The sequence below is a fragment of the Pantherophis guttatus genome, chromosome 2, assembly GCF_059756535.1.
Source record: "Pantherophis guttatus breed Tessera chromosome 2, ASM5975653v1, whole genome shotgun sequence".
Classification (NCBI taxonomy): Eukaryota; Metazoa; Chordata; class Lepidosauria; order Squamata; family Colubridae; genus Pantherophis; species Pantherophis guttatus.
Window position 1 is genome coordinate 284725545 of NC_142064.1, and position 24680 is coordinate 284750224.

The 24680-nt window shown below is 39.4% G+C and overlaps 2 protein-coding genes across 2 annotated transcripts in view; both read right to left on the bottom strand.

Moving 5' to 3' along the window:
* Positions 1-378: 378 nt before the first annotated feature.
* LOC117657916 (vomeronasal type-2 receptor 26-like) lies at positions 379-15833 on the bottom strand. Its single transcript, XM_087885364.1, has 8 exons — positions 15681-15833; positions 13667-13906; positions 12587-12982; positions 12176-12394; positions 10857-11057; positions 4022-4072; positions 2931-2964; positions 379-1277 (listed from the first exon to the last, which is right to left on the bottom strand). Exons 1-8 carry the CDS (start codon positions 15831-15833, stop codon positions 379-381), a joined length of 2193 nt encoding a protein of 730 aa, XP_087741490.1.
* Positions 15834-20440: 4607 nt separating this feature from the next.
* Positions 20441-24680, bottom strand: part of LOC132709455 (vomeronasal type-2 receptor 26-like) — a 31295-nt gene continuing 27055 nt past the window's right edge. The window contains exons 8-9 of the mRNA XM_087885365.1: positions 22971-23097; positions 20441-21801 (exon numbers count right to left, since the gene is read on the bottom strand). Coding sequence (XP_087741491.1) covers positions 20891-21801; positions 22971-23097 — 1038 coding nt within the window. The 3' untranslated portion in view covers positions 20441-20890. The remainder of the gene's footprint in view (positions 21802-22970; positions 23098-24680) is intronic.

Consider the following 24680-nt stretch of genomic DNA (forward strand, 5'->3'; position numbering starts at 1 on the left):
ACTTTACACACAAAATTAAATGCATATTCTTCTTGTAATAAAACTCTTCTCTTAATTTACAACTGAGGATCTTTGATTGAATGTCGCATGATAGAAAACTGTCTCCCAAACAAAGACACACCTGTGGGATTTTATAGGTTCTCAACATGTATTGCAGGCTAATTCTGCTGACTGCCAGGAGTCCAATTCTCATCGGCACTCAACCTTCCATCCTCCCAAGGTCAGTAAAATGAGGATCCTGATTGTTGGAGGCAACATGCTTAGAAAGTGCTATAACATACTATGAAGTGGTATATAAGTCAAAATGCTACTGCTATTTGCCAGAATTATTATTTGACAAGTTTGGGGATTACATCACCCCGAATCCACTTTTCAGTGTTATATATTTGACATCAAATGTTCTTTTCTATTGAGATTTGGCCTTAGCAGAATGATGTAGCACTTGGGGATAAAGATGCAGCCCAGCAGGCCAGCACTGGAGGCCAAAATGGAAAAAACCTGCACAGCCACCACATATTTCCCCTTCGTGCTCAAGTAGGTGGGCACAAAAGTAATCCAGACGCTGCAGAAGACCAGCATGCTGAAGGTGATCAGTTTGGCTTCATTGAAGGCCCCAGGGAGGTTCCTGGCCAGAAAAGCCATCAGGAAGCAGATGGTGGCCAGTAGGCCCATGTAGCCCAGGACTCCATAAAACATGGTGACAGAGCCTTCATTGCATTGCAGGATGATCTCTCCAGGCTGGGAGCGCAGGTCGGAATCAGGGAATGGTGGAGAAGTGCCCAAATAGATGCTGCAAATGACAACTTGGAGGCCAGTGCAAGAAAAGACAATGAAATTGGCCAGACTCTTTCCCAGCCATCTCTGCCATTTATTTCCTGGTTTTGTGGCCAAGAAGGCTAACACCACCGTGATTGTTTTGGCCAAGACCGCAGAGACAGCAAGCGAGAAAACAATGCTGAAGGCTGTTTGTCGGAGAAGGCAGGTAGCTCTCGTTGGCTGGCCGATGAACAGGAAGGACGTCAGGAAGGAAAGCAGAAGGGAAACTAGGAGGATGTAGGAGAGATCCCGATTGTTGGCTTTGACAATTGGTGTTTCCTGGAATTTAATTAAGATTCTCAAGATAAAGCTTGTGATTAAAGAAAGGAACAAAGCAAGGGAAGCCAGGATGATTCCTAGATTTTCTTGATAGGATAGGAAGGTTTCAATCTTGGAGACACAATTATTTTTCTGGATGTTTGGATACTGATCTTCTGGACATTTGCTGCATTTTTCTGCATCTGAAAAAGAGGGCTAATAAATTTCCCTATACAGCTTTACTTCAATTAGTTAAATGCAATACTTTTGGTGAAAATGGTGATGGTAGCATGAACAATTTTGTGTATTGGAAGTCAGTATATAGTACAAATGGGGACCCAAAGACCCAAAGAGTTGGGTACTCCCCTTCAGGGTTCAAGTAGTCACAGCAATGTCATGGTTTAATGTTGCTTTAATTTGGATTGGAGTTAGGGAATTTCCTTGGGCAAATATGATGAGAAAAAAAAACCTGCTAGTGTTTTTTGCTTCTTCCTTTCACACCAGTTAGAAGGGGAGGGAGGGAGGGAGGGAGAGAGAGAGAGAGGGAGGGAAACAGATGGGAATGAAAAGGAGGGAGCAAGGGAAGGAGAAGATAAGGGAAGGAAGGAAGGAAGGAAGGAAGGAAGGAAGAAAAGAAAACAGATGGGAATGAAAAGGAGGAAGGGAGAGAGGGAATGAGGAGATAAGGGGAGGGAGGGAGGGAGGGAGGGAGGAAGGGAGGGAGGGAGGAAGGAAGGAAGGAAGGAAGGAAGGAAGGAAGGAAGGAAGGAAGAAAAGAAAACAGATGGGAATGAAAAGGAGGAAGGGAGAGAGGGAATGAGGAGATAAGGGGAGGGAGGGAGGGAGGGAGGGAGGGAGGAAGGAAGGAAGGAAGGAAGGAAGGAAGGAAGGAAGGAAGGAAGGAAGGAAAACAGATGGGAATGAAAAGGAGGAAGAGAGAGAGGGAATGAGGAGATAGGGGAAGGGTGGGATGGAGGGAGGAAGGAAGGAAGGAAAGGAGCCATTTTGGAGAGTGGGATAATCTGAATTTTGTGAACATAGCAAGAAAGATGTGAGATATGAGCAGGTTGAGCCTGAGGGTGGGGTCAAATTCATCATCAGTTTGGAGACTCTGTGCCCCTGTAAGAGATCTAAATTCAACCTTCCTTGAAGTCCATTGACTTTTATCTACCGCCAATTAATTTGCTTTGACCCTTAGTAGTTCAGGTATGTGGGTAGCATAAAATAAAACTTGTAGTACTTTTGAACTCTCCCCTAGTTCCAGATTTCTTATACATGACAGAAAAGTTGAACATGGAAATTGTCTTGTGGCTCCTCCTGATATTTGAAGGCATAAACTTTGGCTGCCCATAGAAGTGGTATCCATTGTTAAAAGGAGTAATTAAGGTGATAGAAGGAAGGGTAATATGATACATATCCATAGTAATAAGTGAAATATATTAGTATTAATATTTGTGATTGTAATATGAAATAAAGGAAATATGTTATATATCTATAGAATTAAATTAATTGTATTAAGATTAGTATTGTAAAATTGAATTTTGATACAAATTGTGAAATATAAAAAGAAGGCTAGAAGGGTTAATATGATTTTATGATGTATTTAGAAGGGGTTAAGATATGGAAATTTAAATGAAATTGAAATTGAAAAAGATATTAATAGAAATTAAGAAAAAGAAGATAATTAAGAGATTAAGAGAACGTTTTGATTTGAAAAAAGTGGTGTGAAAAATAAATTTGAAGAAATACATTATTTTTGGTAAAATGGTTAAGTGATTAATAGGGAAATAAGAAATGATAAATTGGTCCATCTTAGAAAACAATTGGCTTAAACTATGAGTAGGGAAAAAACCTACAATTGGCATTAAAAGTCAAATAGGAAATATTAAGCTACAACAACAAAAAAATAGAAATTAAGGATGGAAAAAAACTAGCTCAATTAAAGAAAGATTTCCTTAAAGATTGGCAGTTTGGAAATTCATTTAATTTTGAGATAGCACCGCAGTCTGACAGGGTTTCAATAGAAAAAAGAAAATAAGGGAAAACAAATAGATGATAATTTGTAAATGTGATGATTTTGAGAAATGTAGGTGATAAATGGAGAAATAAGATCATGAAATGAAATAAGACTTAGGGTGGAGGGTAATATTGATGATGTATTAAATACTAAGTAGAGATGGAAAATAAAAAAGTAGAAAACAAAAAGGAATATTATGGCAGAAATTGAAATATATAAATTATATTTGGGAAAAAACTTAAAAAGAGGATGGGAATTTAAAATATTATACTTATGATATAAGCGGTATAAATTTTGACTTGGTCAATACTCTATTCAGAAAAGATGTACTGTTTGTTTTTAAAAATAAAAAAAATATTTTAAAAAAAGGAAAAAAAAGAAGTGGTATCCATTGACATGGATAGTTGTAGAACAGGGGTGTCAAACTCGCGTCATTACATCATCACGTGACATAGCAGGACTTTCCCCCCCTTTGCTAAATTGGGGGTGGGCATGGCCAGTGCATGATTCATCCAGTCCACGGGCCGCGAGTTTGAATCCCCTGTTGTAGGGAGACCCGATCAAAGTAATTATACCGTATCTTGGACATTCTGCCTCTTCAGCTAAAAGAGATGTATAAAACATGAAGGGTGTATGTTGAAGTTGAAAAGAAAGAGATGCCATCCTTCTCATAATGCTAGGCCCTCCTTGTTCCAGTATCTTTTCAAGTCCTGTCCCCCAGTTTAATTTCCAAAGTCATTTCTTATCGTTCACTATGAAACTTATTATACATATTATAAAGAAGTGGATGTTTTAAAAGCCAAGCTTTTGTTGATGTTCTCCGAACTCTGCCCCTTTCTCTTCGTGTCACAGACCTGCCTTGGTGGAGATGGTTCCTTCTGCACAAGGATGACAGTCATAGCAGCAGATGGGCTTCTCCTCTTGAGTTACCTTCACGAATCCAGGAACACAGCTTTCCACACATCGGGAAGGAGGCAAGGGCTGGGCAGAGAGAGGAGGGAAATCCAAAAAATGAATTTCTTTCCAGAAAATAAGCAAAAGGAGAAAGGAATTGGTGATTCCTGCATTGAATATCGCATTCAGTTTTGGTTGCCACGATGTAAAAAAGATGTGGAGACTCTAGAAAGAGTGCAGAGAAGAGCAACAAAGATGATTAGGGGATTGGAGGCTAAAACATATGAAGAACAGTTGCAGGAACTGGGTACATCTAGTTTAATGAAAAGAAGGAGTAGGGATGACATGATAGCAGTGTTCCAATATCTCAGGGGCTCCCACAAAGAAGAGGGAGTCAAGCTATTCTTTAAAGCACCTGAGGGTAGAAGAAGAAGCAATGGGTGGAAACTAATCAAGGAGAGAAGCAAATTAGAACTAAGAAGAAATTTTCTGACAGTTAGAACAATTCATCAGTGGAACAACTTGCCTCCAGAAGTTGTGAATGTTCCAACACTGGAAGTTTTTAAGAAGATGTTAGATAACCATTTGTCTGAAGTGGTGTAGGGTTTCCTGCCTAAGCAGGGGGTTGGACTAGAAGACATCCAAGGTCCCTTCCAACTCTGTAATTATATTATATTTCTAGAGGAAGGTTCAGCTTGGCTTAAATTTGAAGGCAATAAAATCTTGAATCTTATTAAGTTGAACAGGCTACCTGAAGCTTTCCTGTTCTAACTTTTCACACATGATGATTTCTAGATTTGAACATTTTGTCTTAAATACTGAATAGAAGGTTTCTTCTAAGAAAAAGCATAGAAATCATTTCTCCCTGTCAGATGTAAATGCCTTATTCTCCAATGTGTAAATAATGTATATATGGAACATCAGAGGTTAACTTATTCTTTGGACTTTAATGTATTCATAACTTACCACTCCCATTCCTAGCTCCACCCCTTGTATATATAAGGAGCCACCCTCACCATTCTCGTCGCTTCTACCTTGAATATTCAGTGAATATAGAATGCCTATCATAATTAAAAAGAAATATATTTAAAGCTCTAACTCCAATTATCTTTATTGAGTCTGATCCTGAAAATATTGCAACAAGCTGGTAGCAGAGGATGGTTAATTGACTCAATAAGTAATTAAAAATGTCCAAGAAAGATAGGCCCAACACCAGGGCCTACAGCAAAGAAATAGAAACTGATCAAGAGATGATCAACGAATCCACCAATGCGATTTCGAGAGAATCCGAAGAATACACCACTGAAGAAGAAGAACTAATGAGTGAAAATAATGACCAGAAAGAAATCGAAATAGAAAATAACGAACTCAGGTCAGAGATATTAAAGATACTAAAAAGCCAAAAGAATGATGAAAGTCTCATCGCAGACCTCCAGGAGATGCTGAAGAACAGCGGAGCAGCGAGAGAGAAAAACGTCATTAAAGAAAAACCCAAAGATCAAAAAACCGTAAGTGAGATGACTACTGAGAAAATAGTTGTTAAAAAGAAAAGATGTGATCCCGCGCGAAATTTTGAATGGCAGCCATCTTGGTTTCAACGAACTTCAAAAGAGAATGAAGCAGAGCCAATCAAAACGCTCAGTTCAAAATTTCTGGCGCGAAAAACACTATCAGACGAAGAAAGTGAGAAAGAAGTCTCAAACTCTTCAGATGATCCAAAATCAGAAAGTGAAGACGATTTAACAAAATCTCAAGTAAAATCAGCAATGAAAACGCTTTTTGCTGCTTTTGGGCCAAGACTGAAAATTACCAAGACATCTACGAAGAAGCAAGAAATCAAACCGGCGACTCAAGACCTGCACGCTCCCATCCTGACTTCGAAAGCGACGACGCCCGAGCCCAGAGAGCCATGCCGATTTCGCCCTACACCACAGACAAAATTGAATACCAACGCACACAAAAAGAAGAAAAGAACCGTCACCACCACCAGAACCCCAAAAACCGAGCCAGAGACCGACTCATCTGAGGAGGAGCGGATCGAGAGAGCTGAAAGGGAGAGAACCTTCCACGACGCCACCAAAGAAGAAATGAGCAACGCGCATGTGCGAAACTACGTAGACGACCCAGAAGGACTTGAACTGGCCAGAGAACCGCGCAGACTCATTGCAAGCATCCCAATGCCGTTCTGTAATTTCCTGCACTTGAGAGATCACGGACTGCCCCAGGTTGTAAGTAATGGACAGAATAATGTAGGTAACTTACCCAGTGACTTCCCAAAACTTAGAATTGATGGCATTAATTTACAAGAGTGGTACCAACAGCTTCAGGTTATTTTCATGAAAGAAAATTTACTATTCTTTATAACTAGCCCTCCAAGAAGACCTTGGACTTTAAAAATAGATTGTTTACATCATAGAGCATTTTTCATAATAATATCTAGCGTGTCCCCTGCAATGTATCATAGCATCAAACCAAACCTAACGGTATCAGAAATAATTCAATGCATGTTTAATCTATTTCACAGCGATAGCGTAGCTACAACCACAAGAATGTCTAAGGATTTCTTTTCCTCTAGAGTAAAACCAGGGGTTTCTATAAGTGAGCATTTGATAAATCTAAACAAAATAAGAGCTGAGCTACAATTGAGGGGGGAAGTGATTTCAGATCAAACAATGAAAAGTGTTATTATCAATTCACTTGATCCATCATGGGATAGCTTTATGTCACACTTAGATACCATTAATTTGGGATATTTATCCATAGAAAGTCTATCTAACAAATTGATAGCAGAAGACAATTCAAGAAAAAATCGATCCAGTAACCAAACAGACCACAAACCTTTTAGGAAAGTAGTCTTTCAAGATAAACATAATGAGGCCTTTAGATGTTACAATTGTGGATCCAGGGAACATAGTAGAAGAGACTGCCCCAAAGCCTCAAGAGAGAGACATAGACCAGAATATAGGAGCAAATATAATTACAGACAATCTTCCACAGATAGACACAAATATAGAAGCCCACCAAATTACAAAGAAGGTAGAGGGGGTAGAGAAAATTCAAAAGAGAGGAAATCTGGGTCACTGAATGGGCTAAATAAACAAGACAGCACCAGAACACAGCAGGATGAGAATAACAATTGGCTTATTGATTCTGGTGCAACAAATCACACCACCAACAACAAAAGTATATTATCTTCATTTATAGAAGATAAGTTTGTGATAAAGGTAGCTAATCAAGAAAAGGTTCAAGTACTAGGCAAAGGAAATGTGACCTTGCCTGGTCTAGGGAAAATAGAGGGGGTATTATTAATCCCAGAAATACCTCACAACATACTAAGTGCCATAAAATTAAGCAGAGAATCTGATATCAATATAGTTTTCTCAAAGGGGAAAGCAACTATAGAAAAGAACAAAACAAATGTAGGTACTGTAATGATAAAAGGAGGTCTACCCTATCTGATAACTATAGAAAGATGTTTACATAACATTGATTCAAATATGGAAGATTGTATTGAAGCAGATGATGAAAATGTCAGTAACAGTGACAATGATGAGTGTAGAATAACTCATGATCACAAAAATACATACAAGGAAAAGAAACCAAAAATAGGTAAACCAATTCATGATGAGTGTGCTCACATCTTACACAGGAAGTTAGGACATGCAAGCTTTCCTGTAGTACAAAAAATGACTGAACACGCAGAAGGTGTCAAAATAAAAAATTGTGAAAATTATTTGGAATGCTCAGTATGTAAGTCCACCAAACTAAAAACCAGTCCCAGACCAAAAAAATCTAACAGATCAACTAACAATATTTTTGATTTGGTACACATGGACTTAGTTGGTCCATTAAGTCCCTCAATTACCTATAGAAAACGTTACTTCCTAACAATAGTGGATGACTACAGCCGATATGGTTTTGTTTACACATTAAAGCACAAGGATGAAACATTTCAGAAATTTAAGGAATTCTACAAACGTATAGAAACACAACATAATATCAGAATAAAGCAAATTATGACAGATAGGGGATGTGAGTTCATGTCTAAAGAATTCTCCCAATGGTTAAAGGATAGAGGAATGTTACATTTCACGTCCAATCCTTTTTCTGCATTTCAAAATGGAGTTGCAGAGAGGAAAAATTCCACACTACAAACCATGATTAGGTGCACATTAGAGGATGCTGGTTTAGGCAAACAATTTTGGTCAGAGGCATTACATTATTCGAATTACACTCAAAATAGAACCTGGTCCAGTATTGTGAATAAGACACCATATGAGGTGATGTACAATAGAAAACCCAAATTATCACACATGCACATATTTGGAGTCACTGCAGACGTACACATACCTAAACAATTGAGGAGAAAGGGAGAAAACGTATCCAGGAGATTAAGATTCATGGGATACGAAACTGGAACCAAAGGGTACAGATTTATTGATAGTAATAACAAATTTATAGTATCCAGAACAGCTGTGTTCCATGAACAGGCCAATTGGTCAAAATTGCACCTTAATGAAATATTTCCTAATAAATGTAAAGATACGATATCTTGCGAGGAAGGAACAACAGAAAATCAAAATATTAACAAAAGTAAGAACAAAACCAAAACTTGGACTAATAGTCAGCATAAAATAAAGACAGACACATTAACAAAAAAGGAAGCTAGATATTTGCATGATAACCATAGCAAGCCTGAAAGAACTATTAGAAACAATAGAAACCAAATACCAAATAAATACAAAGATTACATAATGCATATGAATGGAGAACAAATAACACCTAATACATATGAAGAAGTATTGAAACTTCCACATGAAGAAAGAGAAAAATGGGAACTAGCTATGGAAAAAGAGATGGAAAGTTTACAAGGATTAAATGTATTCACACCTGCGATCGCACCTAAGGATAAAACAATTATAGGTACCAGGTGGATTTATAAAATTAAGAACTTAGAAGGAGGCAATACCTTATACAAGGCTAGACTAGTTGCACAAGGCTATGCACAAAAATATCCAGAAGACTATACTGATACATATTCACCCACAGTGAGAACAGAGAGTGTCAAAACAGCCCTTGTAGTAGCATCTGCACTCAATCTGGACGTATTCCAATATGACATACAGACCGCATACTTACATGCAAAATTAGATAAGGAAATATATGTAAGAGCACCACACAGTCAATACACTAATAAGAACGAAATTTGGTTATTAAATAAGAGTCTGTACGGATTGAAGCAATCCGGCAAAAGATGGTACGATTGCTTGGTAAAAGTACTTAAGACCATGGATTTCAACGCCACCACTGCTGATAACTGTTTCTTTGTAAAAAGAGTAATGATCATATTGAATTTGTATTAATTTACGTGGACGATATTTTATACATTGGAAAGCATAAAGAGAGCAGGGAAATCTTTGTAAATAAGTTAAATGAACACTTCTCACTGAAATCTCTGGGTAAAGTGAATAAATACCTTGGTGTGCAAATTAACAAAACTAAAAGGGGATTCAAACTTACACAGAAAGATAAAATCATCGAACTCCTAAACAAATGTAACTTAAATAATGCTAAAACCTGTGACTCCCCTATGCAAACTGATTTCCTTAGAAACACTGATGAATCTTCCCCTGAGTTTAAAGACAACACATTTTACAGATCAGTTATAGGTTCACTCCTTTATATATCTAATTGGACTAGGCCAGATATTGCATTACCTCTCAATCTATTGTCAAGATATGTTAGTAAACCAACCTTGTATCATTGGGAAGCTGTCAAAAGAATTCTAAGATATCTGAAGGGTACATTAGATTTTTGTTTAATGTTGGAACCCAATAATGACAGAGAACCAAAAATTACTTGTTATGCTGATGCAGATTGGGCTGGTGATACATCATGCAGAAAGAGTACTTCTGGTTATGTTTTTCTATTGAATGATTGTCCAGTTTACTGGTATACTGGTAAACAAGAACTAGTAGCCACTTCTACTACAGAAGCGGAATATGTTTGTTTGTCCAAGGCTGCAAATAACCTTGTATGGTTCAATGATCTGATCACTGATGTTTGGAAGAAACCCACCTTACCATTTATTATGCATGAAGACAATAAAGCGGCCATTGAAATATCCAGATCCGATGCAATTGGACAAAGGTCCAGGCATATTGATATAAAGTTTAAGCATGTGAGACAACTGTCTCAAGACGGATTCATTAAAGCAATACATTGCGATACTTCTGAACAATTAGCTGACATATTAACAAAACCCTTACCTTCTAAACAACACAAATATTTAACTTCTAAATTATATGTATTATATTGTCCTGAATCAGAATGTAATTGGTGTTGTGTAACGAACCGGCATTTAGAGGGGGATTTGTCAGATGTAAATGCCTTATTCTCCAATGTGTAAATAATGTATATATGGAACATCAGAGGTTAACTTATTCTTTGGACTTTAATGTATTCATAACTTACCACTCCCATTCCTAGCTCCACCCCTTGTATATATAAGGAGCCACCCTCACCATTCTCGTCGCTTCTACCTTGAATATTCAGTGAATATAGAATGCCTATCATAATTAAAAAGAAATATATTTAAAGCTCTAACTCCAATTATCTTTATTGAGTCTGATCCTGAAAATATTGCAACACTCCCTGTGGCTCAAAACTTCCTCCCTTTTCACAAGTCTAATATACTCTTTATTGAAATAGTTGAGGGTGCATTTCTCACGGACATCTAATGACTAATGAATGTCTTGCCTTCCTGGGAGACTTTCCTTCTTAGATGACATTCAGAGGCATTTCTTGCCCCAGGGGTGTCATCTTCTAGGTAAGAACAAGAAGAAAAGTGAAATCAAGATTTAACCCCCACCTTCTTCAACCTTTCCATCTCTGCAGTAGCATTCTGGCGGATCATAAACGTGAAATCCAAGGATCCTTGTTTTTCTAGACTCCCAAAGATAACTCTCCTAAAGGATTTGTTAACCATAGCCTCCCACTTCACAATATCCAGGTTTGCTGAGAGGTCTCCTTTCTCCTCCAAAAACATTCCATTTATGGAATTATTGTAATACTGAAAGTTTTGAAGAAAGAAATTGAGCTGGAATAGAAGAAAAACTGGCTATGTTTAAACAGGACATTCTAAATTCAATTCTAACCTTAACCTACTAACTCTTGGAAGTCTTCAGGTCCAGCCCCCTGCTCAGGCATGAAACCCTATACCATTTCAGACCAATGGTTGTCCAATATCTTCTTAAAAACTTCCAGTGTTGGAGCATTCACAACTTCTGACAACATTCACAACAACATTCAAGTTGTTCCACTGATTAATTGTTCTCACTGTCAGGAAATTTCTTCTTAGCTCTAGGCTGTTTCTCTCCTTGATTAGTTTCCATCCATTGCTTCTTGTCCAGCCTTCAGATATTTTGGAGAATAGCCTGTTCTTTGTGGCAGCCCTTATATATTGGAACACTGCTATCATGTCACCCATAGTCCTTCTTTTCATTAAACTACACATACCTAATTCCAGTAAACATTCTTTATTTTTAGCCTCCAATCCCCTAATCATCTTTCTTGCTCTTTTCTGTACTCTTTCTAGAATCTCAATATCTTTCCTGTCCTTCTGTAAGATCTTGCTTCTCCAACCTTCCCAAGAAAGCAGGACTCTTGAAACTACATTTGTTCCAAAAGGAGCTTTTATTGAAATGTTTGTGATAACAAGAGCTCTAGGCAAGAACTGAAGCTTTTCACTTAAAACCAGCTATTTCAAGCAATGCTAACCAAACCCCTCCCACGTTACATCATTGCAGGGAAACAGAAACTTCATATTGAGATTAACACAGTAATGCAAGAAACAAAACAAAAAAAGAAGAAACTTCATATAGAGATTAGCACAGTAATGCAGGAAACAGAAACAGAAACTTCATATACAGATTACTCCATTCCTCCACCCTTCCTCTCACCAAAATGCCAGCATCCCTGTAGAAATATCTGGGACCTGACACCTTCTGTCCTTCTTTCCTCTCATAATGAAGTTAATACATTGCAACAATCAGGAAAGGAGTGAAGGGAATGAAAGAGGGACAGGACTGGAAAGTTGGGATTCATTTTATTTTTCGTATTCAAAATAAATCAATTTTTCAAAAGTAACTGCCCAATTCTTACACTTCTGGAATTGATTCTGAGACATACCTGCCATGGCTTTGGTGTTTCCATGTCTTCACCCCCTTTGATCCTTGTCTTCTTAGAACTGAGTGTAGAAGCTGCATGGATGGCTCGTGCCACAGCCCAGATCGTGTTATAAGTTAAATAGCCATCCAGAGACTGGATCGCATCGATGTTCTCCTGGGACAGAGCCTCCAGTTCTCTTGTCTCCCTGCAACGTCTCCAGACTTTCACAGAAAAGGTATCCTTGGGGTATGAACACGTAAAGGATTTTTCTGCTATGTTTTTGATGAAATAGTAAAAATCCACAGGCAAAAGAGACTTTGCCATTTGGTTTCCCTTAATAAGAAAGGAAAAAATGCTGTGGATGAATTGAAAGGGAAAAGTCAAACCCATAAAATAGATGGTGAGGTCCCAACAAATTGTTGTAATCATCACCTTTCCTATAACAGGTTGCTCAAAGGATTTAAATACTAATCGTAGAATGCTAACACCCCCAGTGATCATATCTTTATCTGCAGCGTAAAGAAAAATGTTCACTTGTCTCCAACTACGATACGGATTCCGATCTATGAACTTCTTACGGTAGGAAGTAGAAAAGGTTTCTGCTATAACTGGACAAATGTCATTCCTGATCAGCATGGAAGTCATTGTCCTCATGAAATTCTGGCCATTGTCAGTGTCTGGTGCCATCAGACCAACCAAGGTCCACCGAAAATGTAAGAGGAGCTTGACTATCCCTGGATACTGGAATCCTTCAGCGGGAAGCATTGGGTGGAAGAAAGGAAACCTAATTTTATCACTCAGCATCTGGGCTGCAAAATTGTAACTGACCTGAAAAGGAATGAAAAGATGGTGGAACAGAATGGAATGGAATGGAAATGGAATGGAATAGAATAACAGAGTTGGAAGGGACTTTGGACATCTTCTAGTTCAACCCCTTGCTTAGGCAGGAAACTCTATACCATTTCAGACAAATGGTTATCTAATCTCTTCTTAAAAAGTTCCAGTGTTGGAGCATTCACAGCTTCTGGAGGCAAGTTATTCCACTGATTGATTGTTCAAACTGTTAGGAAATTTCTCCTTAGTTGTAAGCTGCTTCTCTCCTTGATTAGTTTCCATCCGTTGCTTCTTGCTCTGTCTTCAGGTGCTTTGAAGAATAGTTTGACTCCCTCTTCTTTGTGGCAACCCCTGAGATATTGGAACACTGCTATCATGTCTCCCCTAGTCCTTCTTTTCATTAAACTAGACATGCCCAGTTCCTCCAACCATTCTTCATATGTTTTAGCGTCCATTCCCCTAATCATCTTTGTTGCTCTTCTCCACACTGTTTTTAGAGTCACATCGTGGTGACCAAAACTGGATGCAGTATTCCAAGTGTGGCCATACCAAGTATTTTAAACTTTACACGCAAAATTAAATGCATATTCTTCTTGTAATAAAACTCCTCTCTTAATTTACAACTGAGGATCTCTGATTGAATATTGCGAGAAAACTGTCTCCCAAACAAAGACACACCTGTGGGATTTTATAGGTTCTCAACATGGTTGAAATCTGGATGGAGATGTCAGTATCAGCCCCTTCAAGAACAGCCAGTGCGTTTCTCTGGCTTCCACAGTTGTAGTTGGGAATCTTGGTCTCCCCGTCTGAAAGTAGCCCCAGCAAAGCATCTGCAGTCCTTCCTGCATGGTAATAGTTTTCATAAATGCTGTAGCCCAAGGTGATGTTGGGTAAGACATAGAAATCCTGGTTGATCTTCTGGATGGCAAGAAGGAAGAAGAGGATTTTCCAATCTTCAGTCACTAATTTTCTACAGGTATAAATGTATGTAATCAATTAAAGAAATATTTTATTTAATCATTTATGTATGTATTTTATATATATACCCTCCCAATGACAAGATTTCCTCTGAATGGATTACAACATTATAGAAGTTTAACATAAAAGTAAATTCAAAAAACCAAAATACTATGTAAATAATGAATAGAATAGAATAGAATAGAATAGAATAGAATAGAATAGAATAGAATAGAATAGAATAGAATAGAATAGAATAGAATAGAATAGACTAACAGAGTTGGAAGGGATCTTGGAGGTCTTCTACTCCAACCCACTGTTTAGGCAGGAAACCCTATACCATTTCAGACAAATCTAATCTTTTCTTTAAAAGTTCCAGTGTTGGAGCATTCACCACTACTGGAGGCAAGTTGTTCCACTGATTAATTGTTCTAACTGCCAGGAAATTTTCTCAGTTTTAAGTTGCTTCTCTCCTTGACTAGTTTCCATCCATTGCTTCTTGTTCTACTCTCAGGTGCTTTGGAGAATAGCTTGACTCCCTCTTCTTTGTGGCAGCCCCAGAGAAATCAGAACACTGCTATCATGTCACTCCTTATCCTTCTTTTCCAGACATACCCAGACATACCCAATTCCAGCAACTGTTCCATATAATGTACATTGGGTGGGAATTATCCCTATAAATCTCAATTATTTGAAAGGACTGTTTTGCTTATGCTGGATATTCAGTGCTGCATACACTTTTGAGGTTGCTACCATGCTTGCACTTCTACTGAAATGTTGGACTGACTTTAGACATTCTTCCTGTTTCTCTTCTCATTAATAGAAATAGCAATAGCACTTAGACTTATATACCAGTATATAGACTTATATGCTTTACAGTCCTCTCTAAATGGTTCATAGAGTCAGCCTCTTGCCCCCAACAAGCTGGGTCTTCATTTTACCAACTTCAGAAGGGTGGAAGGCTGAGTCAACCTTGGGCCGGTGAGACTCAAACTGCCAAAATGCTGGTAGCCGGCAGTCAGCAGAAGTAGCCTACAGTACTGCATTCTAAGCACTGGGCCACCATGGCTCATAACCTTCTCAAATACTTCACAGTAATTCAACCTAATCTCCCAATTTAATAGAGATTCATTAATGGCAAAGTTGGAAAGGACCATTGGCACGCTATCAACAAAACTAACAAGTTACCAAATTCTGGAAATGTTTAAAGTCCCTTATCAAACATTTCTTGAGAGGAGATTTAACTGACCTCATTTACAAAGTAAGAAAGAAAATTTAGGGTCATCCCTACTTGATGTCCGTATTTGAGAATCAGCAGCGGGGTACAAAATGGATACCCAACTTTGAAAGGGGACAGAAGTAGAGAAAATGTAGCTGATCAAGGGGACAATGCCTGGAAGGAGAAGACGGCCAGAACCTTACAAATTACCAATAAAGAAGAATATTTGTAGCTCGGGGTTGAAATGAGGAGTCTTTAGTGCCCTCTGAGCTTGGCTGTTTTCTTGCAGATGTTTCATTACCCAAACTAGGACTAGTAGATAGTACTAGTGCTAGTACTATCACTGATGATGTTGTCTAGTTTGGGTAATGAAATATCTGTAGGAAAACAACCAAGGACCCCTCACCTTAGAAATTATTCAGAAAAGAAGTAGCTGTAATTCAGGGCACAAAAATGAACCTACATGTGTGCTTGGGATGAAGGAGTTGTGATGAAGCTTAGTGGCCGAAGAAAAACCTTAACTGCAGAGACTATGGCACCAATGAGAACTTCTCCTGGCCTGTAATGGTTCTCTGACTCCAACTTTGCCTTCTTTGGACTCAGGAGGTTTTTGGGATCGAGCCTCCCATGGACTTCCTGGGGCCTCTGAAGCAGGATGAGAAGTAACATGACTAGTAGTGCTGATGGAGCCTCCAGTTCTGTGTTTATTTTGAACAAAGAAGAATAAGAAGAGGTGGAAGAAAGCAAAGCCCTGTTCCAAGACAGAAGCTTCAGGGACTTTCCTCATCCAGAGCCCAGCTGAATCTTGAAAGCTGAAAGGCAGTTTAAACAAAGCTTCTGTCTGCCCTAAAAGCCTTCCCAGGTTCTCTCTGTCTCCAGACTCATTTACTCAAGACTTTCCAGTGCCGTGACATCATCCCACAAACCCTAATGGGATATTGAGGAGAAAGCCTGTTATTGATGTCTTTGCGGCAAAAGTTCTGAAAGTCTGCAGAAATATCTCTAGGGACTAGTGGCAAGACAACAAGCAAATCATTATGATTTGAATAATGGCAAGGAGGGGAGACATCACTTCTCTGCATTCTGAATGAGCCAACAGGCAGATGCTCTCTAGGGAAAGTTGCAGACGGGGTTCAAACTTTTAAGAGGAGCCAATAAATAAATCTTCTGGCCAAAGTTATCTCAGAAAATATTACTGCTTCTATCCATTTGGTCCTCTTTCTCCTGATTGTGTTGTGGGTTTACTGCAAGGTCTCTATAGTTCAATATGTTGTTATCATTATAACAGAATAAGAGAGTTGAGATCTTGGAAGTATTCAGGTCCAACCCCCCGCTTGGGCAGGAAACCCTATACCTGTGATGGTGAACCTATGGAACGCATGCCAGAGGTGGCACGCAGAACCCTCTCTGTGGGCACACCTGCTGTGCCAGCTGCTCTTCTGGTTTTCGGCACACATATGTGCAACTGCCAGCTGGTCTTCACTGGTGCTGGAGCACCAGAAAATGGCCTAAAATTGGCCTGAAAAATGGCCAAAAAACAGACCATTTTTTGGGCCTTTTTTATTTTTTTTAATTTTTTTTAAAATTTGATTTATATGCCGCCCTTCTCCGGAGACTCAGGGCGGCTTACAATGCATTAAGCAATAGCCTTCATACTTTTGTATATTTATACAAAGTCAGCTTATTGCCCCCACAACTGGGTCCTCAATTTACCTACCTTAGAAAGGATGGAAGGCTGAGTCAACCATGAGCCTGGTGAGATTCAAACTTACAGTCATTGCAGACAGCTGGTGTTAATCACAATGCTATCAGTCTGCTGAGCCACCAGGCCCTTTTGGGGCCCTTTTGGGGCCTTTTTCGGGCGTTTTTGGCCAAAACGGCCAAAAAAAAAAAAAAACAGCCAAAAAACAGGCAGAAAAAACAGGAAAACCAGCTGGTTGGCACGCATGCATGTGCCGGAAACCCGAAGACCAGCTGGCCAGTGCAAGCATGCACATCGGACAGCTAGTTTTCCAGTTTCCGGCACTCCAACATGTGTACATGCAGAGGCATGCACACGCGTTTCAGTTTGGACACTTGGTGCCCAAAAGTTTCGCCATCACTGCCCTATATCATTTCAGACAAATGGCTGTCCAACCTCTTCTTAAAAATCTCCAATGTTGGAGCACCCACAATTTCTGGAGGCAAGTCAGTCCATTGATTAATTGTTCTGTCAGGAAATTATTAGTTATCATTTATATGTTCCGCATCTCACCAATAAGTTGATTCTGGGTGACTGAAAAACAGTAAAAAAAATAACTATAAAAACATTTTTTTTAAAAAAGCTATATAAAAATGAAAACTAAGGAGACACTGTCAACCCTGAAACTGACCTGGCTGTAGCTGTTTTCTTTTCTGTAGTTTTTTTTTTTTTCTTCTATCAGAATTTCTTTTCATGTGGCTTCAGGCTTGACACAGTTTGGAGCTGAAGGGGGGTAGAGATAGATGAGGTTTTGTAGCTAAAACAAGATAATTCTCTCATGAGTCAAGGACATTCCAACTGCTGGCTGGACAGAGGAGGAAGAGAGTAGCAACCAGGCAACCAGACAGCACCCAGATTGGACAATGTGACTTGTTGTTTGGGAATAAGGGAAGCTTTTACTTTTTAATGAGGTGAAAAGGATGGGTATCCGCAGAGTTGGCTTTCCACCAGTTTGTGCCAAGATGATATATCCTAATAAAACTGTTCTTTGAGGAACCAACTTGCCTCAGAGTTCTCTGTGCGATGGGTGTATTACTTGGATCATTGACAGACAGATAGAATGGGGAGATCTTTTTACACTGTCAACTACCTCCAGTGGTGAGTGACCCCTTAAGGACCCCAAGCCTTGCGGTCTTGGATCCAGTCTTCGGAGGCTCCATTTCAGCTTGCAATGGGCTGGGGGAGTCCTCTGGAAGGCCAAACAGGGCTTCTGAGGGATTGATCCACCCCTCGGAAGCTCTATTTCGGCTGGCAAGATATCGGGTGAGGCCTCTGGATGGCCAAATGGGGTTTCTGAGGGACAGAGTTGCCCCTCAGAAGCTCCATTTAGGCTGGCAAGGTACTGGGCAAGGCCTCTGGATGGCCAAATGGGGCTTCTGAGGGGTGGACCTGCTCCTCAGAAGCTCCGTTTCAGCCAGCAATGTGCAGTGGTGCTGCAAGATTTATAGTTTTGGGCCTCGTTCGGAAACGTTAGGGGGAGCTGATCATGTAACTTTGAATGTTCACTAAGGGAATGCTTGTAACCTAGGGATTACCTGTACCATCAACAAGATTCTTTATGTGAGCTTTGAAAATGTTATTGAAATAAGTCACACAAGGCTTTTGGATTATGCATGAGAATGGACACTGTTGTCAGGGTTCCAAGTAATAATCCCGTAGAAAGGAAAACTCTGAGGCAGATGAATTCCTCAAAGAATAGCTTTATTGGATATAGCATATTGACACAAATCTGGTGAAAACCAACTCTGAAGGTTTCCACGGTTTTAACCTTATGAAAAGATAAAGTTTTCCCAGAACTCCAAACAATCAGTCACATAGTCCATTCAAGATGCTTTCTGGTTGTCTGGTGACCTCACTCCTCCTTCCACAGTCCAGGTGTAACAATGTCCTTGGTTCTCAAGAGAAAGTATTTTATTTTGGCTACACAACCCCCGCTATCTCTAATCCCCCCTCCCTTTTTTCAGCTGGAGGAAAATAATTCAATATCCAGGGAATTGACTTCTGCTGTCCTTCATCATGGTATCTTCTCTCCAGAGACCGCCGATGAAGGTTACCCAGAGGTATGAAGTTTGATTAAACTCTACGTTAATGACACAACTCTAGTCCTTCCTGTCTTCTTGTGCTTTTCTTTTCTCATTAATCCTAAATTGGAGCTGATTTTGAAATTCTTTGTGCCTGAAGTGAAATTTCATTTTTCATCTGTTCTAGAAATATCAATTTTTGGACAAAAGACAACCAAGAGTCCAGGAATTGATAGCCTACCGCAGAGAATTTGGACGCATGGTCAAGAACTGCCCTTCTAAGACTCCCAACATTTACACTGGTCTACTAATTTAGACATTTTGTCAAAGAATGAAATATGATTGGATTGGCATGATCTGTTTTTAACAAACCCATGCTGGCTACTAGTTATAACTTTATTTGTTTCTAGATGTTTGTTCACAGATCTATTTTTTGATATATTTTTCCAGTATCTTCCCAGGTATTCATGTTAGGCTGACAGGTCTGTGGTTTCCAAAGTCTGTCCCCCCCCTTTTATTTTTTTCCAAGATGGGAACTTCATCAGCTCTTTTCCAATTCTCTGGTAGTTCCCTGGTGCTCCAGGATTTTTGAAAAATATGATACAATGTTTGTGACATAGCATCTGCCAACTCCTTTAGAACTCTGAGATGTAAACCATCAGGTCCCAGTGATTTACATTCGTCAACATCAGATAGATGTTATCTGCACAATTTCTTGCTTATTTTAATTTTTATTTCTAGCCTGTCTTTTACAGTTAGCTTTTTCATAGGTTGGGCTACAGTTTCTTTTTGTGTGAAGACTGATGCAAAGGATAGGTTAAGCAACTCTGATTTCTCTTTACAGCCTGTTCCTTCCTTGCCATCATCTCTCTTTAGTGGATTTACTATTTCCTGACTTTTTTTCTTGTTATTTATACGTTGAAAAAAACCTTTTTAAAATTATCTTTGACTTTTGTTGTAAGTCTTTGTTCATTCTGAACCTTTGCTTTTCTGACTTCATCTTTGCAGATTCTGGCTACCTGTTGATATTCTGCCTTAGTTATGTGTCCCTCTTTCCATTTTTGTACTTATCCTTTTTGTCTTTCAGTTTATCAGAGAGATCTTTATACAACCATGCTGGTTTCTTCTTGGAATTCTTGTTTATCTTTTTCAGTAGTTTTGTGTTAGACTGGGCTTTTATAATCATATTTTTCTCTGTTTCCCATGCTTCTTACATTCCCCCCCGCCATTTAGGATTTTTGTCCATGAAATTTTGCTCAGGGTCCCTCTGAGTTTGTTAAAATCAGCTCTTTTAAAGTTTAAGATGCTGGTTGGATTATATTGTATTGCTTGTGTTTGCATTATATTGAATTCTAGAATGACTAAACGAAGAATGAATGCATGATGCTCCTATAGAGAATCCACCTACTACTGGAAATCTCTCTAATTTCTTTAGCCAATCAGAGATCATCCAGGAGTTCTAACTTTGCCCAATGCCCACCTGGGTTGCAATCTTAATGACAATCTCAATGATGTTCAAGCAATTTTCACTTTTATTATACAGGAAGGGTAAACAACAGGACCACAGAAAAATGACATGGACTTTCCCAGAGAAGGGGATTGAAGGAATCTTGTTTCTGAAAAACACAACTAAAATAATGGAATTTAAAGACTGCCCAAAGCCCCCCTCCCCATTTATTTTTGTGGCATATCTACAAGATTCCATTGCAGCAAGTGTCATGTTTCAAACACCTGGATGTGGCATCTTGGGCCTCAATAGGCTAAGGGCATTAAAGAGATATGCTGCTTTGAGAATTCAAAAAAACTGAGTGAACATCTTAGAATTTTATATATCAAGATTGGGGACATTATCTTCTAAACACTCTTTAATTATTTCAAGAAAAATCATTGGCCCCCTTGTGTATGGAGAGGAATTTGGATCAACTTCGAGGTGTGGAACTAATGAGACTTAAAATTCCTCTGTCTCACATTTCTACATTTCTTCTGGTCGTCATTTGCTCCTTTGTATTCAGCTCTGGCCTCAGGATGATAATGTAGCACTTGGGGATGAAGATGCAGCCAAGCAGACCAGTGCTGGAGGACAAGATGGAGAAGACCTGCACAGCCACCATATATTTCCCTTTGGTGCTCAGGTAGGTGGGCACAAAACTCACCCAGACACTGCAGAAGAGGAGCATGCTGAAGGTGATCAGTTTAGCTTCATTGAACGTCCCAGGGAGATTTCTGGCCAGGAAAGCCACCGTGAAGCAGATGGCAGCCAGGATGCCCATGTAGCATAGGCTGATGTAGAACATGACAACAGAACCTTCATTGCATTGCAGGATGATTTCTCCCGGCTGGGAGTGGAGGTCAGAGTCAGGGAATGGGGGAGAAACTCCTAGCCAGATGGAGCAGATGATAATTTGGACAGCAGAAGAAGAAAGGATGATGGAGTTGGCCAAGCTTTTCCCCAACCATCTCTTCACTCGGTTTCCCGGTTTTGTTGCTAGGAAAGCCAATACCACCATGATTGTTTTAGCCAGGAGAGAAGAAATGGCAACTGAGAAGACAATGCTGAACACTGCTTGTCGGAGAAGGCAGGTGGCTTTCCTTGGTTGACCAATGAAGAAAAAGGAGGACAAGAAGCAAAGCAAGAGAGAGACCAGGAGGATGTAGGAGAGGTCCCGATTGTTGGCTTTGACAATGGGAGTTTCTCGGTATTTAATGAATATCATTAAAAAAAGAGTTGTGGTTAAGAACAAGAGTAAGGTAAAAGACACAAGGATGATGCCCAGATATTCTTCATAAAACAGAAAGGTTATAATTTTGGAGATACATTGGACTCGGTCCTCATTTGGATATTGATCAGGTGGACATTTGGTGCATTTTTCTGTATCTGAGAATACCAAAAGGATTATTTAAAAAAAAAAAAATCTCCATTCACATTTTAAGAAGAAGCTCCTTGGGACAACAGCTGTTACCAGGAACATCTTCCCAAATTAATGTTTTAACATCTCCTCAGAATAAAGTTAATAAGAATATAATTTTTGAATATATAAATATATATCTGAGATCTATGGAATTTGGGCAGAACCTACATAGAAACCTACAGTGTTAGAAGTTAATAATGAATCAGTTAATCTTCCTAATTACACTTCCTGAATCCTGAAATATGGCAATTCTTAATCTACTGGGTTTAGAAGATTTGTGAAATCTCAAAAGCTAACAGAGAAAACCAGTTCTGCAATGAATCAGTGCAATGTCTTGCCTTCAGAAATTGTGGGTGCCTGATTGCTGGAGGCATTTAAGAAGAGACTGAACAGGCACTTGTCTGGAATGGTATAGGGCAGTGATGGCGAACCTATGGCATGCATGCCCCAGGTGGCACGTGGAGCCATATCTGTGGGCACATGAGCGTTGCCCTAACTCAGCTCCAGTGTGCATGCCAGCACTGGCCAGCTGATTTTTGGGCCTTCCGGTCCCACTGAAGTCGGGAAATGGGCCATTTCCAACCTCTGGAGGGCCTCTGGGAGGGTGGGGAAGGCTGTTTTTGCCCTCCCCAGGCTTCAAGAAAGCCTCTGGGGCCTGGGGAGGGCGAAAAATGAGCCTACCTGGCCTACCATGCCATCACATGCCAAAAGTGGGGGAACAGGGGGTTGTGTGTGCATACGTGGGAGGGGGGTAGGACACTTTCAATTATGGTGTGGGCATGCGCACGTATAACCCCCTGCTTTTGGCATGCAACAGCAAAAAGGTTACTCTGGTATAGGGTCTCCTGCTTGGACTAGAAGACTTCCAAGATCCCTTCTAACTGTTATTCTGTTCAGCAGATAAACCCAAATTATAAAACTGTAAGTAGTAAAGCATGCCCAGTCTGCAAAACAATCCTACTTCTAACGAATCCCTCTTTTTGCTATACCTCCTGTGAAATAAATTGAGCAGAAGATGAACCAAAAAAAATCCCAGTTGGGCTTCAATTTCTCAACTTGCACTTTCATGAAAATATTTTGGATGAGTCCACTACCAAAAAACTGCCCTCCCCCCTTTTTTTTTAGTGTGACCCACCTTCCTGAGTGGAGATGGTCCCCTCTGGACAAGGAATGCAGTTGTAGCAGCAAACTGGTTCTCCTTCTCGAGACTGCTTGACAAACCCAGGACGACAGTTTTCCACACATTGGGACCGAGGCAGAGTCTAAGCAGGAAAACAAAGAATGCCAAAGAAAATGTGTTAGGACTCACCATCCATGGAAAACAAAGGTCAAAATGTATATTCGCAAGAGAGTCTCTGGCCTTCATTTAGCTAAGTTTGAACTCTACAACTAGCAGCAAATAATTGCAGGAGATACAGCTAGTCGCAGATTCTTCATTTAGTTCATCCCTTTAGCTTTTGGAATATCTCATAGATATTCAGTAGTGGCCAAAATTGTGGAAACCTTTTGGGAAAAGTGTATTTTTGAGGTTTGATGGCTAATAACACCACTTTTTTTTTTCTTTTTTTTTTTTTGAGTTTCAAGATAATCCTATTCCACTGCTGGAATGACCTGGGAATAGCCCAGACCTTAACCCAATTGAAAATCTAGGAAGCCGAGCCAATTAAAGAAACTTCTTAGTCAGAAGCAACCCAGCAATAAAACCCAGTTAATAGCAACCATTCAATCTTGGTTTCACATTAGAACAGCTGCAGAACTAAAAGACTTGGTTCACTCCGTGGGAAGACGTTGTAAGGCTGTAATTCATGCTAAAGGTTACCCAACTAAGTATTAGCTGACATGGTGATAATTTTTGTATATCTCGGTTTTTTTCTACGTGTTTCACTTTTCTTCTTTATACTTTAACTCCTATTCTAATAGCAGATTCTTCATAAAAGTTGCATTACATTCTTGATTAAATTATCTTTCCATTGATATATAATTTTATGGTACTACTCCAAAAAAAAAAAAGTTGTGTTATTAGCTAGTTTTAGAAAATACACTTTTCCCAAAAGAAGCTTATCCCTGTGCAAAGGTTTCTTTAAAACTACGTAAAACATTGCAAAGCTACTCCCCTTTGAAAGTAATCTAAAATAGTCTCCATGTTAAGATACATAGGAAAAGGTCCTTACAAGCAGAGGTGTCAACCTTAAAAGAGAAAGTCTTTTTTAAGGGACAAAGACCAAACCTGAACTTGGGAAATATTAGAATACTTAGAATAACAGAGTTGGAAGGCACCTTGGAGGTATTCTAGTCCAACCACCTACTTAGGGTAGGAAACCCTACAGCACTTCAGACAAATGGTTATTCAATCTCCTCTTTAAAACTTCCAGTGTTGGAGCATTTACAACTTCTGGAGGCAAGTTGTTCCACGAAGTAATTGTTCTCAATGTCAGGAAATTTCTCCTTAGTTCTAAATTGCTTCTCTCCTTGATTAGTTTCCACCCATTGCTTCTTGTCCTGCCCTCAGGTGCTTTGGAGAATAGCTTGACTCCCTCTTCTTTGGGGAAGCCCCTTAGATATTGCAACACTGCAATCATGTCTCTCCTGGTCCTTCTATTCATTAACCTAGACATACCCAATTCCAGCAACCGTTCTTCAAATGCACTCTTTCTAGAATTGCAACAGAATTTAACAGAATTACCTTCTCCTTTGCTATTCTAGAACAAGGAACAAGCAAAGTTGATTCTATCATTACCACAGTCATTAGTATTTGGAAATCTCATCAGTTTTATGTAAATTCTAGATTGCAGAGGATGCAGAAAAGGACATGGCCTATGTGCTGAAACTTTGTCACCTAGCACCT

What these genes read in the sequence shown, in the direction of transcription:
- LOC117657916 (XM_087885364.1), bottom strand. Translation starts at nt 15,833, where the DNA reads ATGTTACTTCTCATCCTGCTTCAGAGGCCCCAGGAAGTCCATGGGAGG. An exon ending in CCATAGTCTCTGCAGTTAAG is followed by an intron (nt 13,907 to 15,680) that starts GTTTTTCTTCGG and finishes CTTGCCATCCAG; the next exon opens with AAGATCAACCAGGATTTCTA. An exon ending in AGCAACCTGTTATAGGAAAG is followed by an intron (nt 12,395 to 12,586) that starts GTGATGATTACA and finishes TCATACCCCAAG; the next exon opens with GATACCTTTTCTGTGAAAGT.